The sequence below is a fragment of the Dama dama genome, chromosome 12, assembly GCF_033118175.1.
Source record: "Dama dama isolate Ldn47 chromosome 12, ASM3311817v1, whole genome shotgun sequence".
In the NCBI taxonomy this organism is placed as follows: domain Eukaryota; kingdom Metazoa; phylum Chordata; class Mammalia; order Artiodactyla; family Cervidae; genus Dama; species Dama dama.
In genome coordinates, this window is record NC_083692.1 from 54,085,870 (window position 1) to 54,103,811 (window position 17,942).

Consider the following 17,942-nt stretch of genomic DNA (forward strand, 5'->3'; position numbering starts at 1 on the left):
GAAAACAAAATTGAAAAAGGAACATGTACCCCAATGTTCACTACAGCACTATTTAGCTAGGACAGGGAAGCAACCTAGATGTCCATCATCAGATGAATGGATAAAGAAGCTATGGCACATAAATACAGCTGAATATTACTCAGCCATAAAAAGGAACACATTTGAGTTGGTTCTAATGAGATGGATGAACCTAGAGCCTATTATACAGAGGGAAGTAAGTCAGAAAGAGAAAAACAAATACCTTGTATTAATACATATATATGGAATCTAGAAAGATGGTACTGATGAACCTATTTTCAGAGCAACAGTGGGTATGCAGACATAGAGAACAGACCTATAGACGAGGGTAGGGGAAAGCAGAGGGTGGGATGAACGGAGAGAGTAACATGGAAGCAGATACACCACCATGTGTAAAACAGATAACCAATGGGAATTTGCTGGGTGGCTCAGGGAATGCAAACCAGCACTCTGTAACAACCTAGAGGGGCGGGAGGTGGGAAAGAGGCTGAAAAGGGGGGGGACTCAGGCATACCTATGGCTGACTCGTGCTCATGTATGGCAGGGGCCAACCCAACATTGTGAAGCAATTTTCCTTCAATCAGAAATAAGTAAAGTTTGGAAAAAATATATATACACACACTAAGTAAAGAAGCCAGATCCACGTTACATATATAATGTGATAAATGCTATGTTAAATCAAGTATGATTTTATACAGTAAGGACTGGAAAACAAAATATAAGAATAAAAATTGTCTTTTATGCTTGATACAACAAGTAACTTTTCCCTAAAATATCTAAACTTTTCTTAATATTATATTGATCTCAAACTGAAAAAATATTAATAATGAAAGATATTACTTTTAAAAACATCACTACTTTAAAAGTCATTAAAAATTAAAATACTATAATGTACAATGAGAAAGTTACCTACTTTATACATGCTTTTGAAAGAACATTCACTCAAAATCAGAAGCAACAAAATGGGAAAAAATATTTTCCAATCTGTAGATTAACATGACAGTACATTTTTAAAAATTTATTTACTTTCATTCTCAAAAGTAAATCTGTCTAATGCATCACAGAAGACTTAGTTGTAAAATAATTATTCACAGAGAATAGAATAAATTTCACAAATGGCTGAACTTACTCTTTCCAACAACAGTATAAAATATTTCATATAAAATGTGGCTATATATGTACATGTAAAATGCATGTATGTGTGTACATATATGAATATGATTAGTTTATTTAAATTATGTTCTGTTTTACTAAACATATTAAAATATTTAACCAAAGTAACAATTTAATTTTACTATGACTTTACTGAATGGTTATAATCTAAAATAACTTACTTGCTCCTGGGACAACAAGCAGGTATAATCCCTCTAGAGTTGCAACAACAGCTTCGCCATAAAGGTTCTTCCAAGGAATCTTCAAAGTTAATTTATCTAAACAAACATGATTTCAACTTTCTTATTTGGATGCTCAAAAAGATATACATTTCTCACTTTCCATTAAGAGAAAAAGTATACAAAACCCTTCAGATATAGAATATGAACATCACTCAGAAAAAAAAAAACTAACACAGTTTAAAACATCTTTTCCATATTACTATTAGAAATAACTATTTACATTGTGCTTTATACTTTTCAAACTTTTTGATAACTATTATTTCATTTAATATTCCCAAACTGAAAGAAAAATGAGGCAACTATTACTTTGGTTTTGAAAAAAGGAAAACTCAGTCCCAGGCAGGTTTAATTATTTGCTTAAGTCCACTCAAGTCATCAATGGAACTAGAACCAATGGTCTAAATACGGTACATGCTGTTCCTAGTCACACCTGCAACCTCATCTCTACAGCATCAGTGTAAAAGAGTATCTGTTCAAGATCCCAGGAATTGAACCAGCAACACATATCAGAGCACCCAAGGAAAAGACCTTTGACAGTATGCTAAATTGCTACAACCAGAAGAGGCCAACCCTAAAGGCAAGGTATACTGTTTTATGATTACCAGTATTATAAAGTGACAGGCAGTTCAGACTAGCTATATTCCAAATATCTACTTATAAATCACATGAAAGGCAGAACACATCTTCTCCGTTAGAAACAATGGTATTAATATCAAGTCCTTCAGAGGCTGGCCTACAGAAACTTTCTCACCCATAATGTAGATGAACTCCCCTAAGTGTCACTAAGCCAAGTTTGGAGTCTTATGGGAAAAAGCTATGCAAAGCAGGAGACAGAAGACAAAAAGGGCATACTTTCAGCTAAAGTTTGAAATGGGCAAAAACCTGTCTTTGGTATCTTTCCACGCTATTTCTTTACTCTCTTCCCAATCACTAGTATGCCCTCTTTTCAGGTCTCCAGGCAGCAAATGTCCCAATCTACCCTCAAATGTATCAGAGCAATTCTACCCAAACCTTTTTACCCCTACAGTTTTCCATGTTCCAAAAGTAAATACCTTCTCTCATCACAATTTAAAAAATAATGACCCTATAAAAGCTATAGTTCTCTCAGTACTGCTGATCAGATTCTTAAGACAAAAGAATCTGACTCAACTAAGTCATGCTAATATATGAGTGACTTAGTTTAGTTTACACCATCAGAATCACTGGCACTTAAATCAAGATGCTGAAAGCTCAAAGAATTGCTGAACAGGATAAGAAGCTGAAGAGGAAATAAAATAATGTAAGGGAAGATATTTTGCTTCACCTGGATGGCTATGGAGGCAAGCCAGTTTGGGCTGGGAATCTCTTACCGAGGTTAAAATCCAGAATTATTTCTCCATCTAGATTTTTACTTTTCTCCAGTTTGTAACCCTGATGAGGTCCTTAAACGGTTCCTACTTCAGAGGAGCCTACAGCTAAGGGCAGTACATTTCTGGGTCATTTCTAAGTCTGTTGATTTTATAGTGAGCACCACTTATATTTATAATAGATAGTGTTTTATTTGTAATTGTCTCATCAACTCCTAAAAATTGATTTGATTGCCTTCTTGGTGAGCATGAGATTGAAAAAGTGGGAAATGCTTCTTTAATATACCAAAAATAAATTATCTGTTCTCTAAGCCTTTTTTCTCTTCTTTTACCATAACTCATTATCCTCCACTGAAATTTCCACTGCCTTCCTTTTATAAATCAGGAAATTTTTTAAATTTTTAAGTAAAAGCAGTATCCACAAACATATCTAGCTCTTAGAAAATCAAAACATCCTTGGTGTACTTAGCCACACTAACTCTACAGGTTAGGTGTAATATTTTAAGCTAACAGTAATTTAATAACTGTTAATTTTAAGCTAACAGTAATATAAGGGCCTGATAAACCTCGAAACAGAGATAAGTATAACGAAAATATGCTTTGCATCCTTACATGCAAAGTATCTCTCATAACAGTGAGTAACCTGGAAGAAAGCCATTAAATTCTTATAATACTTTAAAAGCAAAGAAAATAAATTCAGAACCATTGAAAACCTCTTCCAAAATATAAATTTTGTTGTAATAATACAATGAATAACATGTAAGCTATTTAGGGAAATATAACTCACCCATTAACCTGGATATGAGGCTGCAATATTTTGTGCTAATTTTAGATCTCTCTAGTATCTTTGAGGACAAAGATACCATATTTACCCTTGCTTCTCCCACAGCTACGTATCTCAAAGATAGAAGATTGAATGAATAGCTATAACTTCACTGGAGGATTTCAATTAAGCATACAGGGCTACAACAATACATCCACAACACTGCTAAACAAGGCTCTGTGTAACAGACAAACAAAAAATATAATGTATGCCCTAGCGATATTTTCAATCCAAGGGAGTATCTCCTGTTTCAAGAGGGAAAAAAAGAAAATTTACATTAAAATGTTTTGATTTATATAAAAGGAACACATATTTATGAAGTAATGCAGATTCACAGAAGTATTCAAGTAATTACTAAAGATGCTAGGACGGTAAAAGACAAAGCCTTCCCTGGATACAAAATAATCAATGAAGAAGGAAAGCGATGTGGTGAAGTAGCAGGGTGACAGGGATGATAGGAAGGATGGTGGCATAAGTAAAAATTCTAAAGTAAGAACAACTCATCTAGGGTTGCAATTTACAGTTTTTAAAAAGTAAAAACCAGGCAGCATGGACAAGTTGAAAGGACTTGCTATATTAAACTTCCTATTGAAAAATTCCTCCAAGAAAGATGTATGCTTAGTTATGGATGATCTTAGTGTAAGAGTTTGGCTACACAGACTTTCAACTTAACAGAACATATCCTTTATACCACATTGCTGCACAATTTATCAAGTGAAATGGCTGAATAAAACATAAGGGAAATTAGCTATACTTAAATTCTTTTTAGTCAATCCTAAAGAAAATCAACCCTGACTATTCACTGAAAGGACTGATGCTGAAGCTGAAGCTCCAGTACTTTGGCCACCTGATGCAAAGAGCCGACTTGGTAGACCCTGATGCTGGGAAAAATTGAAGGCAAAAGGAGAAGAGGGTGGCAGAGAATGAGATGGTTAGACAGCATCACCAACTCAACAGCCATGATTCTGAGCACACTCTGACAGATAGTGAAGCAAGGGAAGCTTGGGGTCCTGCAGTCCACAGGGTTGCAAAGAATTGGACACAACTCAGCAACTGAACAACAACAAATTCTCCTTACTAGAGTCTGCAAATTATACTACTTTGAAATTAAAAAAAAAAAAATTTGCATATCAACTTTGAAAATGAAGATACTTTTCTTCATTTTGTGGTGGAACCAAAGCCTGAAAAATATCATTGCAGTTCAAATGTCCTTCTAGTTTAGATGGTAGTTTTCTACACTTTGCTCAAAAACTTTCATACATGTACTAGGTATAGTATACATTAGGCTCAGAACTCGGAAAGCTCTAATCAACATATGCCAAAAACCTATCACATTTTGTTCAGGCTCAGCAAGATGTCTGAGATTAAGTAACAGGAAAAATAAAAAACTAAAAGGATAAAGAATAATTCAAATGAAGAGTGAAGTACTTACCAATTTGGCCAGCCTTGACTTTAAAAGGAACATCCAATTCACTCTTCAGAAGGAAGGAAAAAAAAATTAAACAACATCTTAAACTATTAAGTGCCCCCAAATCATCTTTGTAATAATTATTTAAATACATAATTATCTCTAAGGAAAAATAAAGTTTTTACATCTGAGAAACTCATAAAGGATATGTTTCATAGGTGAAAAAATGTTTTTAGTAACTTAAACTTGACTTTAAAGACAGAATTCATAAGAGAAGCAAAATATAAATAAGAACAATAGAAAAAGAGTTTATAGTTAAAGAACATTTCATTTTCTAAGAGATAATATTTCAATCATATGGAAAAAATTTTTTTTCTAAATCTTCAATCTCAGATTTTCCTAGAATAAATCATTAAACGAACAATCACTTCATCAGGTACGCAGTAACCAGGGTTTCAAAGAGCTTATCGAATTAACTGGGTTGTCAACATAGTAAAGAATCTGCCTGGAATACAGGAGACTCCGGGTTCAATCCCTGGTTTGGAAAGATCCCCTGGAGAAGGGAATGGCTATCCATTCCAGTATTCTTGACTGGAGAATTCCATGGAAAGAAGAGCCTGGTGGGCCACAGTTTATGGTGTTGCAAAGAGTCAGACAAGACTGAGCAACTAACATTTTTACTTTCAACATAGTTTATATTAAAAAAAAAAAACTTACCAGAGCATTTTCTTTTATCTGTAGATTATCCAAGGCCACATTACCTTTAAAAAAAAAAAGACAAAAAATATAAAGTTAATACACCAATTAGTATTAGAATACCCTGTCTTAATGCAATACCAACACTCTGCTAAATCTTAAGAAGTAAGCAAAGCAAACTTAAAGAATTTAAGAAGCTAAGGCACAAAAGAGCTGTTCTCTATAGACAAGAAGTATTCGTTATGGCATACTTTAGGTGAGCCCGATGCAAAAGAAATTATAAAATATTTAAACTGGCTAACATTTAAATAGACAATGAGAAAGAAACTGATGCCTTTCAGACTAAAGAATGCAGAACTGAAAATATCTATATATCCATCATTTTGAATGATTAAGCCAAAATCTTAAAAGAAGCAAATAAAGAGGTTACTATTAGAACATATCAATTATCCTGTAACCCAGGATCTTTTCCTTAATCATAGCGTCAGTGAATAATTTCTACAAGAATACAGTGCTGCTCTTTTAAACTTTTAAAACTTCAACACCCTACTTTCCCAGTAATTGTTTATGGTTCTACTAGTCTCTCATTAGTCCAACTTTTTAAAAGTTTATTCAGATATTAAGTTATAAAAATGAAAGCCATAATGACACTATTGCATGACTCAAATTTTAAACACTGCATCTATATGTTCACACAGAATAAGTAAATATTCTTGTTTACATAAAAATATAAGCCAAAAAAGTTTTCATTTCATGTAAATTCTCTAGAGGTTACTAAAATGCAAGTTCCAACATGAAATACAAGTATAAATTATTCAATCATGCATTTTCTTAATCACTCATGACACATTTTTTTTTTTCCCCCAAAAAAAACTATGCTTCCTACGCTCTCTCGAAACATTTTTCAATCAAGTAGTTTCTTCCTGTTGGTATTCTAAAAAGAATTAAAAAGTATATTCAACTCTATTATGCCACTGTTAAGACAGTCGGTTTCCCCCAGATCTCAGATTTAGTCAAGCAAACACTTATTAAGCACCTACTCTGAGTCAGGTGCTGGAAAGAAAGAGAACAACAGTCCTGCTGGTGAGAAGTTCACAGCCTAGCAGAGGAGAGCAAATTTCTAAAATTTGGGAAATATTCTATTTACATCCCAACAGAATAGTGCATAAGATGCAAGGGAGGAACCACCTAGTTCTGCCAAGGGAGATTAAGAATTTCACACAAAATTTTAGGCTAGAAGACTGAAGAAATATTTACTGGGTAGATAAGAAGAGAGAACAAAGGGCTTCCCTGGTGGTTCCGCAGTAAAGAATCTGCCTGCCAATGTAGGAGACACAGGTTTGATTCCTGGGTCAGGAAGGTCCCCCAGAGTAGGAAAGAGCAATCCACTCCAGTATTCTTGCCTAGGAAATACCATGGACAGAGAAGCCTGGTGGGCTACAGTCCACGGGGCCGCATGAGTTGGACAGACATGACTTAACAACTAAACCACCAAGAAAAGAAGGCAACAGACATCTCTGAGTAAGATATATTTTAGAATGCACATGTGGTTTTTTGCAGCTGGTTGTGGGGATAGGAGATAAAGCCAGAAAGGTTGGCAGGAACTAGGCTAACCAAGAGTCTTCGGAATGAAAACTTCAGACTGGCTACGAGAGAGAGATGAAATATGTACAACAGGGATGACAAAATCTGAGCTAGAACCATTATTCTTTTGTCGTAAGTGAATCTGTCCAAATAATTTAGCCAAAGATACTGCAATATTAGTTATAAAAGCAGAAAGGACTGATGGGAGGGAGGGAAGTTAGAAGGGAGGCCCTAAAGAACTACAAGTCCAAGAAGACAGCATACATCATCATAACCTATAACAGAGCAACAAAACATAGACAGACATGGGAACACACTCATAAAACAGGTTTAAAATAAGGGTAAAGAATGCCCAGATTGATCTATATATTTAAAATTATATATATGCACATATACATAGATAACAACTGTAACACTAGATACCGGAATAATCACAGCTGTTATTGCCATATAATAAAGTTCGTCTTCTTTATAAATGTGTATTGTAAATTTTCTATAATAAACTTAAAAGCTGTAAGAAAAGGAAAGTAGGATGTAAAAGGCTCACAAATGAGAAGAAAATACTACAGCATAATAACAGGAGGAAAATTTCTACAATATACTGAAAAGAAATTAAAACCTGAAGTAGGCAATAAATTCAGGGTCAAAGAGACAGATGAAAAAGTTATTTTGGGGCTAGAACTGACAAGATGTCATCACTGACCAAACATATGAATAATATAGTAGTCATGGAAAACTGACATGTGTTTGAGAATTATGAAAAAAAAATCTTTAAAAAGTATTATATGCATAAAAATTAAATAAAGTGGGAGAACATTCCTGGACTTAATTCTGTCAGATGACGAATTACAAAAAATTACAATTGAGAATTCTATTTGAGTCAAAAAAAGTGATGTGCACAGAAGCTAGTGCACATGTGAAGCTGTACATACCAGTTTAACAAGACCTAAGACCTCAAGGGAGGCCTGTAAACTTGCTCGTGAATTTTGCTTGTTCCTCCCCTTGATTTTCAACTAGAGAGTCAAGGGTCACCAGGAATGCTCTCAAGTAACCTGCAGTAGATATAAAGCATCTTCTAACAATTGTTAAGGCACTAACATAATATATGTAAAAATGTAAGTGCTCTCATAAAAAGCACACTTTCTACCGCAGTGCCACTGTGGTTCTTTAATAAGTGATAGATGCTATTTAAGATGTGAAATAGTAAAGTTGCCAATATGGCTAACAGCGCTGAACAAGTACATTTAGAAAGGCAGATTAGAGAAAGGTAATAGTGTTTATTGCTAGGAGGTAGAATTAAGGATTTTTTAATTCATGTTCTTCAGTATTTTCTAGTTTTTACAATAAACAGATATTACTTTTAAGTTAATACTATTAAATTACAATATGAAATGGGGAAACAAGCTGTAAACTCTAACGTCAATATGACCTTAATATGTTTTATATAAATTCCTCCTATATTTACCATTTACTATCTACACAAACATTAAGAAAAAGATCTATTTCTACTACTTAAGAGTCTAGCAATCAAATGCATACTTCCTCTCTGGAAAAAAATGTAAATGTTATCTAATAAATAGTAACCATAACAGTGATAATAAGAATGATACACTCTATAAATTATTTGCACTGAAGGAGGAGTCACTACTCCTAACACAAAGAAAAGGGGAGGAACAGCAGCATATTTCTGATTATCACCAGGATGAAAGTGCACTCATTCATTCAGCCGATAGATGAGTGCCTTATCTAACTAAGGCACGGTGCTCAGAGTGTACTCTTCCACTAAAACGCATGTTTTCTGCAGATACAGAAAGCACACTCCCGCCTAAATATCAGCCACTTTATATTTAACTGACTGCTGAGGAAAAAGTTAAGATTTAGTTTTCCATTTCTATTCAAGATAATATAATTCTATACACATGCAAGTAACTTTAATAGCTATAATCAGATCACCCCGGGCTAAGAACACAGAGGTCACAGGAAGTTCCTGAAAACCTAGAGGAAGGGTAAATATTTGTGTCTAATCTTAACAACACCCTCCCAAAAAAGGGAGGAAAGAAAGACTAATAATTGGAGGTGGATAAACTTAACTCTGCCAGCGAGGAAGGCACTAAAGCCAATCCCACAATCAAGTGTCTCGAATCCCACAAATTTCTAAGGAGACCAAGGTAGAAAGAAGAAAAGAGGTTCTGTGAAATGATTTCCTTCTATGATGGATTGCCAAGTCTGAAGGATGAGAGCAAAAGTTAGTCTGGCTTCAGAAGACAAGGTTTCTGATTTTGACCCTACATGATGAAAGTAAATGATGGCCCACCAGCTACCCAGGCCTCTCAATGCACTCACTATATGATGAAAGAAATGTATGCACTATATGATGAAAGAAATGAAAGTAAATCATGAATAAAGAGAAACATTCTGGCTGAGCACACGTGACTAGAGTGTCACATATAAACTTTCAAAGCTAATCCTGAAGGATATTTCAAAGAAGCATCTTAAAAGAGTAAATCCTCAATCAAAATTTAACTTAATAATCTTTAAGAATGAACCAGAGGAGAGAAATGAAAGTAAACCCATTAAATTAGCAAATGAAACCAAGCAGGCAGAGTTGGAGCCAGCTCAGAAAAATTTCAAAAGAAAAAGACAAGACTGCTAAATTATAGAAAATAACAAAGTTGGTACATTTGTGAATAAAAATCCAATGCCACTGATATAATGTGGAGCAAGTTCGCCCCAGTCCAAGAAGAATAGCTTTTAAAACACATGATGGCCTACAAAATAAATGTAAGAAATACAGTGCTGATGGTTAAATACCTCCAGTCAGAAATAATCTGAACTTTCACAGAAGTTTCACTACACTATTCTTCTGGCACTTAACACTCAGGTATATAAATCCCCAACCTGACTTCAAACTCATTGATCCTCCTCATGGCACTCAGCAAACACACTCCGTTAATTAGAATGCCTGTGTGTGTGTTAGTCACTCAGGTGTGTCCAACTCTTTGCAACCCAATGGACTGCAGCCCACCAGGCTCCTCTCTCCATGGGATTTCCCAGGCAAGAACACTGGAGTGGTTGCCATTTGTACTGAAACAGAAATGACTACATTAAGAATATAAATCTTTCTATGTTATTGACAGAAAACACTCTCAGATCTACCACATTACTTGATCCTCACAGCCTCCTGGGTATAAAAGGAGGCAGGATGTAAAAACAAACCGGGGCTTAGAGGTTAAATGATTGGCCTAAGAACACTATATGGACATAGTAAGTGGTGGAGCCAGGGCTCAAATCTCCTGATGCCCCATGCTGTATTAAAAACATTACACTATCTCCCAAATAGCACAGATACATTAGAGAATCTGATGATAATTCTATCTTCCTTGAAGAAAAAAAAAAAAATGCCATATAAGAACTGGACCCCACATTGAGAGGCCTGGATAGCTGGGGGCCATTTTTGGTTTTTGCTTTTTAAAAGAATTTCTTTAGAAACCCAAAACCAAAAAGTATAACTAAAATCAGTATTACTAGCAAAGACATAACCAGAAAGTAAAGGAAAGTCAAGCTTTATGTTAAGAAAAAGAAATGTGTCTCTGTGGAAAACACAGAAGCAGGAGATAGCATTGCAAAGGGTCATTTCAGTACTTTTTAAAAATCTACATTTTCCCAAAAACAAAAGAAATTCATAAGTTATGATTTAGAGCTTTTTAGGACCATGAAGACCTTAAAACCTAATCTGCTTTCACTTTCTACATGAAGAAATCTTTTAAAGAGACTGGGTGGTTTATGCAAGGTTATACAATTAATACATAATAGTTTCCCAGGCGGCTCAGTGGTAAAGAACCTGCCCACCAATGCAGGAGATGCCTGCCAAGCAGGAACTGCAGGTTCGAACCCTGGGTCGGGAAGATCCCCTGAAAAGGAAATGGCAACCCACTCCAATATTCCTGCCTGGGAAATACCATGGACAGAGGAGCCTGGCGGGCTACAGTCCAAGGGGTGGCAAAGAGTCGGACATGACTTAGCAACTAAACAGCAACAGTGCTCAGAATAGAATCTATGTCTCCCGACTCCCTGGTCAATGTTCTTAATATAAAACACACAGACGAATACAAAACTGGGATTAAAAACAAAAAATCAACCAATAAATAAAAATGCCCTCAGCCATGAAACTAGCTTTGCATGTTATAAAATGGTGAAAAAAGAATATGTGGTGCTATTCACTTTTTATTTAAGATTCCCTTTGCTTATCTGTAACATAAACTCTCATTATTTATTTGAAAGTATGTATAAATATTCAAACACATTCACTTCCCAAGGACGTGAGCTAAAGTAAGTGAAAGTGTTAGTCACTTATTCAAGTTCAACTCTTTACAATCACAGGGCTCCTCTATCCACAGAATTCTCCAGGCAAGAATACTGGAATGGGTAGCCATTCCCTTCTCCAGGAGATCTTCCCAACCCAGGGATCAAACCTGGGTCTTCTGCATTGCAGGTAGATTGTTTACCATCTGAGCCACCAGGGAAGCCCTAAGCTAAAGTAAATGAATGAACATTTCTAAAATAAATCAAATTATTTTGATAACTATTGCTTTAGTAAAAATACTTTAAAATATTATATCAACTCATTTCAGTTGAATCTAGCTATTTAACCCAAATTACTTCATCTAGAGTCCTTTTAATAGGAGTTCACAGTAACTTTGTCTTGAGAGGGTAAGCTGGGGGAAGGAGAGGAAACAACTGACTCTCACTCTCCCGTTTCCCTATTGAAACAGGAAGTCTCAGCAAAGAAAGTTGGAAAGCAGCCATGTCACCACTGAACTTTCTCCTTTTCAAATACATTTCAGGGCTCTCATAAGAGTAAGTAGTGTGGCAGAGCCCCTTCACAGAATGGTTACCCAAGTACCAACTTCCAGCTCTATTTGTAGAAAGGGGTGAAGTTTTAATTTACCATACTATTCAAATTTGTGGAAAGTTGTTTCAATAAAATTTTAAAGCATTGTTTTTAAATAATGATATTTAAATGCTTAAGTATGTTACGATATTGAACTTTTTTCACATGTAAACACATGTGACAGGGCAAACTAATGAGAAGTGTGGCTTTCACTAGGCTGTGTTGGCTGGGAGGAGAGAAATTAAAAAAACTCCTCAACAGGTTTAGAAATACTGAGATATTGCTATGCTTTATGGGTTAAGGTTAGAAAGAAGCAAAGAGGCCTGTTTTTTCAGGCTGCCCTTCAGCTACCTGTTAAGACAATGTAATATATAGATTTGGATTTGTAAATATCAGCATGAAGCTGGAACTTCATTCTTCCTGTCATATTTCATGACTGTGACTCTGCTCACCAGTAGTGAGTGAAGAACAAAAAGGTACACATGATTTGACTATCATTTCTCACCATGAATGCAGAACAGGTGGGAGTACTTAACGAAGGAGCCCACATGGATCTGGCCTTGTTCAAGTCACGAAAGTTCAAAGCCAGAAGAAACGACCTTGCCTCGCCTTCTCATTTACAGATAAGAAGCTAGTAGTCACTGGGCAGTGACTTGCTAAAAATCAATGAACCAGGCAGTACTGGACATATAATTAGATCCCACGTTTCCTCCTCCCTTATGCTGCTCAGCTCCAAGAACATCTGGCAGCTGATGGGAAAGGGTCAAGGGTGGAATGAAGGACAATAGAGTAATCAGCACAGGCTTGGCCTTGTTTGCAAAATTAAAACTCTGAGGGCACTCCACCTGGCTCCTACTCCTGCTGGTGGCCAGAAGGTCACTACAGCCACCTGCATCCAACTCTTCACAGCCTCTATGTATAGTCTACCTATCAAATGGAAGCGAGAGCAGCAGAATTCTGAATGGAGATTTTCTGATGACTTTTCATGGCAAGTCACCTTGAAAAATCAAACTGAAAAAGGTTCTACATTGCCACAATCCTGCCTAAACCAAATTGCAAAAGATCTGGTGTTTCAACATATCTTCTCAAACATGTTACTCTTAAAACAATTAAACCCTGGACCTGCCTCAAATAGCTAAAGGCTGTGCAACTTATCTGCTGGTACCAGTGTATGGGGAACAAAAACCTAGATAAGCCTTTCTGCCTGCATAGGCAGCAACATGCCCACCAGGCACTTTTCTGAACCTTTGAAAATCTGACTTACAAAATACACGGCAAGTAGTATAAGTACTATAAGTGTAAGCTCAAATGCAAATAGTTTTTTTTTCTTTTAAGAACAATCTTCGGAAATGTGGTATTAGCTCTACACAAAATTATTACACTGAAGAATGTGAAAACCTTAGAGGTCATACTTATGAAAATATAGGCATAGCTCATTTTACTGCACTTCACTTTACTGAGCTTCATAGATACTGTTTTTTACAAAATTTTTTACAAATGGAAGGTTTGTGGCAACCCTGTCAAGCAAGCCTACGGGTGCCATTTTTCCAACACTATTTACTCACTTCATGTCTCTTGTGTCACATTTTGGTAATTTTGGCAATATATCAAATTTTTCAAAAAAAAATATCAAATTTTTCATTATTATTATATTTGCTATAGTGATCAGTGATTTTTGATGTACCTACTGCAAAGGATCATGACTCACTGAAAGCTCAGATAATGGGTAGCATTTTTTAGCAATAAAGTATTTTAAATTAAGTATGTACATTTTCTGACATACTGCTATTGTACACTTGAAAGACTACTAATCTTTGTTCCAAACATTAACTTTAATAAGCACTAGAAAACGAGAAAGTTCATGTGACTTGCTTTGATATTCACTTTATTGCAGTGGCCTGGAACCAAACTCTCAATATTTCTCAAGGTATTCGTATAAAATAAAACAAGCAGGCTGGTTTCCATCACTCGGCTAGGTTTGTGTATCATCACCATTACTATCAGTATTAACAATTTAACAATTATAATTACAAAAACTTTTCACATGATTTACCTTACAAACACAGTGTTATTTCCCCATTTTAAAAGGGAGATAAGAAAACTAAGGCTTAAAGAATTAAAATATTTCTCCTATATCCCACAGCTAGTAAGTAAGTTTTCATTTTTCTACCACAACAAGAATTTTTAAAAAATCATTATGTGTAAATCACTTTTAAAAATATAGAGAACTGCTAGGCATTAAAAAAATCTTTATATGAATAAAAACAGAAGATGACAAAGCTTTCGTGTGTGTGTGTGTGTGTGTGTGTGTGTGTGTGTGTGTGTGTTGCAATTTAAGGCAATATTCACAATAAACTTTCAGATTCTAGGCCTTCCAATAATTCTCCCCATCCTTCTCACTCTAATTTTTTGTTTATTGTGGATTTCATTGGGAATGCCTATATATGTATGAATATATGCACAGCAAATTTTTCAAATTATATCAACCCATCACTTTGTTTTCTAAAACTCCTTCCTGATACCATCCAAGCAAAGATTATGCATTTTTACCTACATGATACCAAGTCACTTCTTAAAACTTCTGTTTCTTTCTTAAGTTAAAAATTTCATGAAGCATATAATTCCTCTAAGTACCTTTTAACTTCCTACTAAAACCTATTCAGCACCAGAAGGTCTACTATAAATGCAAAATACAACCTCAATATTCCCCTTAGACTAGGGTTTCTCAACCAACATTTTGGGCTGAGTACTACAGTCCATGGGGTCACAAAGTGTCAGACATGACTTGGCAACTAAACAACAACTTTTTGCTGTGGGGAGCTGTCTTGAGCATTGTAGAACATAACAGTCTTTAGGGGTTCACCCAGGAAATACCAAAAGCACACATCTCCCCACAGCGTGACAATCAAAAGTGTCTCAGATATGCAAATATTCTCTTGGAAGCAAAGTCATTCCTGGTTGAAAACCACTGCCATAGATTAATCAAAGAAGTATCAATTTATTCCTTGTTTGGAAAGAATAGTAGATCAGCTGTGTGAAATGTTTGCAGATGGAATTATTCCCTTTCTCAACATATGAAAATTTAAGAAAAAAACTGAAAAGGTCAAACTCTATGACTCCATAAACCTTATCTGCTAAACCAGTTTTCAAGTAATTATTATATAAAATTTTAAATTCTTTATAAAGCTTGTCAATGTCAAAGATGTCATAAATATCAGCTGTTTTCTTAATAATAATAATAATCTCATTTGTTTTACTATAAAAAGTGTAAGATAAATTTATTCAAAGAACAGAAATCACCAACTCACATTTTTGCCTATTTTAATGAGAATTAGCATTATAAACAAAATACTTGAGCAATCGCTGTAAAAGCTCATAACTTATTTCTTTCTTTATGCTTATCACAAAAATAAAAGGCAGCAAAACTTTATACAAGTTTAGCTGTGGTCTGATAAACGTGAATGGACTTCCATCGGGGGCATTTCCTAAAAGAAATGGGTTTATTTCCCAGGGCCTACTATAAAGATGCTGGCCACGGGCATAACGCACTGAGTACCAAGTCACTTCAGTTGTGTCTGACACTGTGTGACTCTATGGACTGTAGCCTGCAAGGCTCCTCTGTCCATGGGGTTCTCCAGGCAACAATACTGGCGTGGGTAGCCATTCCTTTCTCCAAAGGATCTTTCCCACCCAGGGATGGAACCTGGGTCTCCCACATCGTAGGCCAACTCTTTACCATCTGAGCCACCATGGAAGCTCAAAAAGAAATGGAATAAATTCTAACGGTATATTTTATTTAACCCAATATATTCAAATATTATTTCACCACGTGATCAATATAAAAAACTGCTGAGATATTACACTTTCTCCTACTGAGTATTTTCAAAACTTGCTGTGTACTTTATACATTTGGCACACCTTATTTTGCACTAACTACACTGCAAGTGTTCTCATAGTGGCTACACTATAGGACAGCTGGAACGACTTGCTGACTGAATTAAAAGCAGATACATCCATTCGGCATCCCCGACTCAATGTACATGAGTTTGAGTAAACTCCAGGAGTTGGTGATGGACAGGGAGGCCTGACGTGCTGCAGTCCACGGGGTCGCAAACAGTCAGATATGACTGAGCGTCTGAACTGAACATCCATTTGAGTACTACTTTAGATATCCCTTCAAAGCTGACAAAATTCCCAAAACTCTTCTGTAGAGTAAGGAAGTATCCCCAGTGTCCCCAGAGCTTTTCAGGTAATTGGTGCAAATAAGCTTTCTGAAGATGGAGAAGCACACTCATCTACTTCTATACACGACCTCTAGGCTAGAAGCGTTGGTGTCAAATCAGTGTGCAACCAAGCAGCACCTAATTAACGACGATGTAGGTCGTGGCTTGAATTTCTCTGTTGCTCCAAAAACAAAATTGAAACTCCTCTTCTTAAGAGGAAAATCAATCCTAAGGGAAGTAGTCACTTTCTCAGTAGCTCAGAGTATTACGAGTTAAGAATTTCTACCGACGAGCCTCTCCTAACGATCTTCCCCTACTTGCCAATCGTTCCCCAAACGCTTTAGCGAAAAGCCAGTTCCTGACAGCTATCAACTGCCAGAAAAGATAACTGCGAAACACAATTTCCCGTTTCTCCTTCCTTGATGCCACTTTGGGCGTGTGGGACCACGCGGCCAGCCTCGCTCCACCTGGAGTGAGAAAGGGAGGGTTCTGTGGAGTCGAAGGAGCCAGGCCGAGGGCAGGCAGAGGTCCCCCAGGGTGGGCAGGTGGGACCGGGCAGGGACTTCGGACTCAGGGACAGGGAAGCTGGGAATCTCCGCGGGGCGGGCGCGATCCAACCGAGCCTCTCCAGCCCCTGCGAGCGCCCAGGACCCGGTGGCGGTGGAGGCGGGCACAGGCCTCCCCACGCCCGGCACCTGCGGCCCAGGGAGGGGGCCCCACTGAGCGCCCTCCCCGGAGGCGGAGCCTCAGACGGCAAAAGGAACTCGGCCCGGGCTGGAACCAGGAGGGGAGCAGCCTGCGGCTGGGGCCCCTCGGCCAGCGTCTGCAACCCCCAGCAACTCGCGGCCGCGCCCTCTCGCTTACCGCCCCAGATCCCCAGCTTCAGCTGGGACTTGTTCAGGTTCTCCACGTAGTCCCCCAGAAAGCGGTTCAGCAGGTCCGCGACCACCGATTCCAGCACCATGGTGGGACCCAGGCGCAGAAGAGGGAGGAGCCGGAACCGACCGGCGCAGCTGAGGGCGGCGACCAGAGCTGCGAATGACAGCCCCCCCGGGCGCCGACCCGCCCCGGCGCCGCGCTGCACCGCGCGTGATCCGGATGTGCGCAGGCGCGCCACAGCCGCCGCCGCTGTGGTTGCCGCCGCCCGGAGCTGGAGCTTCGGGGGCGCGGCGCAAACTCGTGATCCCCTGGCCGCAGGCCGCCAGGGCACCTGACAGCGGGCGGAGCGGCGGCGAAGCTGCTTTGGGGCTTGGCTCAGCGGCCAGCTCCAGAGGAAAGAGATGTTAGAGAAAGAAAAGGGAGGCAGGAGTTACTGAGCACGGGGACATCTTTGGGGTCCCTCTGCTTCCTCTGAGTCGCCTTCTTTGGCCTTGAGGACCGTAGGACCCCGCCGTCCGGGTGGGAAGCAGCTGTGCGGCGCCGGAGCCGACCGAATGGCTACCCGGCGCTTCCCGGGCCTGCAGTCCACACTGAGCAGCCTCATAAGTAACCATCCGTTCAGGAGGGGAAACTAGGAGACCCTGCACCCTCGTCCTGCTACACATCAGCCGCACCTGGCA

The 17,942-nt window shown here is 37.9% G+C and overlaps 1 protein-coding gene across 2 annotated transcripts in view; it reads right to left on the minus strand.

Moving 5' to 3' along the window:
- Positions 1-17,411, minus strand: part of VPS13C (vacuolar protein sorting 13 homolog C) — a 184,698-nt gene extending 167,287 nt beyond the window's left edge. The window contains exons 1-4 of one of the 2 annotated variants that reach the window (XR_009695120.1): positions 17,248-17,411; positions 5,707-5,750; positions 5,014-5,056; positions 1,353-1,448 (exon numbers count right to left, since the gene is read on the minus strand). Coding sequence is in view for 1 of the 2 variants with exons in the window: in XM_061157288.1 (XP_061013271.1) it covers positions 1,353-1,448; positions 5,014-5,056; positions 5,707-5,750; positions 17,248-17,347 (283 nt within the window). In the remaining variant the exon portion in view is untranslated. The remainder of the gene's footprint in view (positions 1-1,352; positions 1,449-5,013; positions 5,057-5,706; positions 5,751-17,247) is intronic. The other variant, XM_061157288.1, reaches the window with a different exon arrangement.
- Positions 17,412-17,942: the final 531 nt, after the last annotated feature.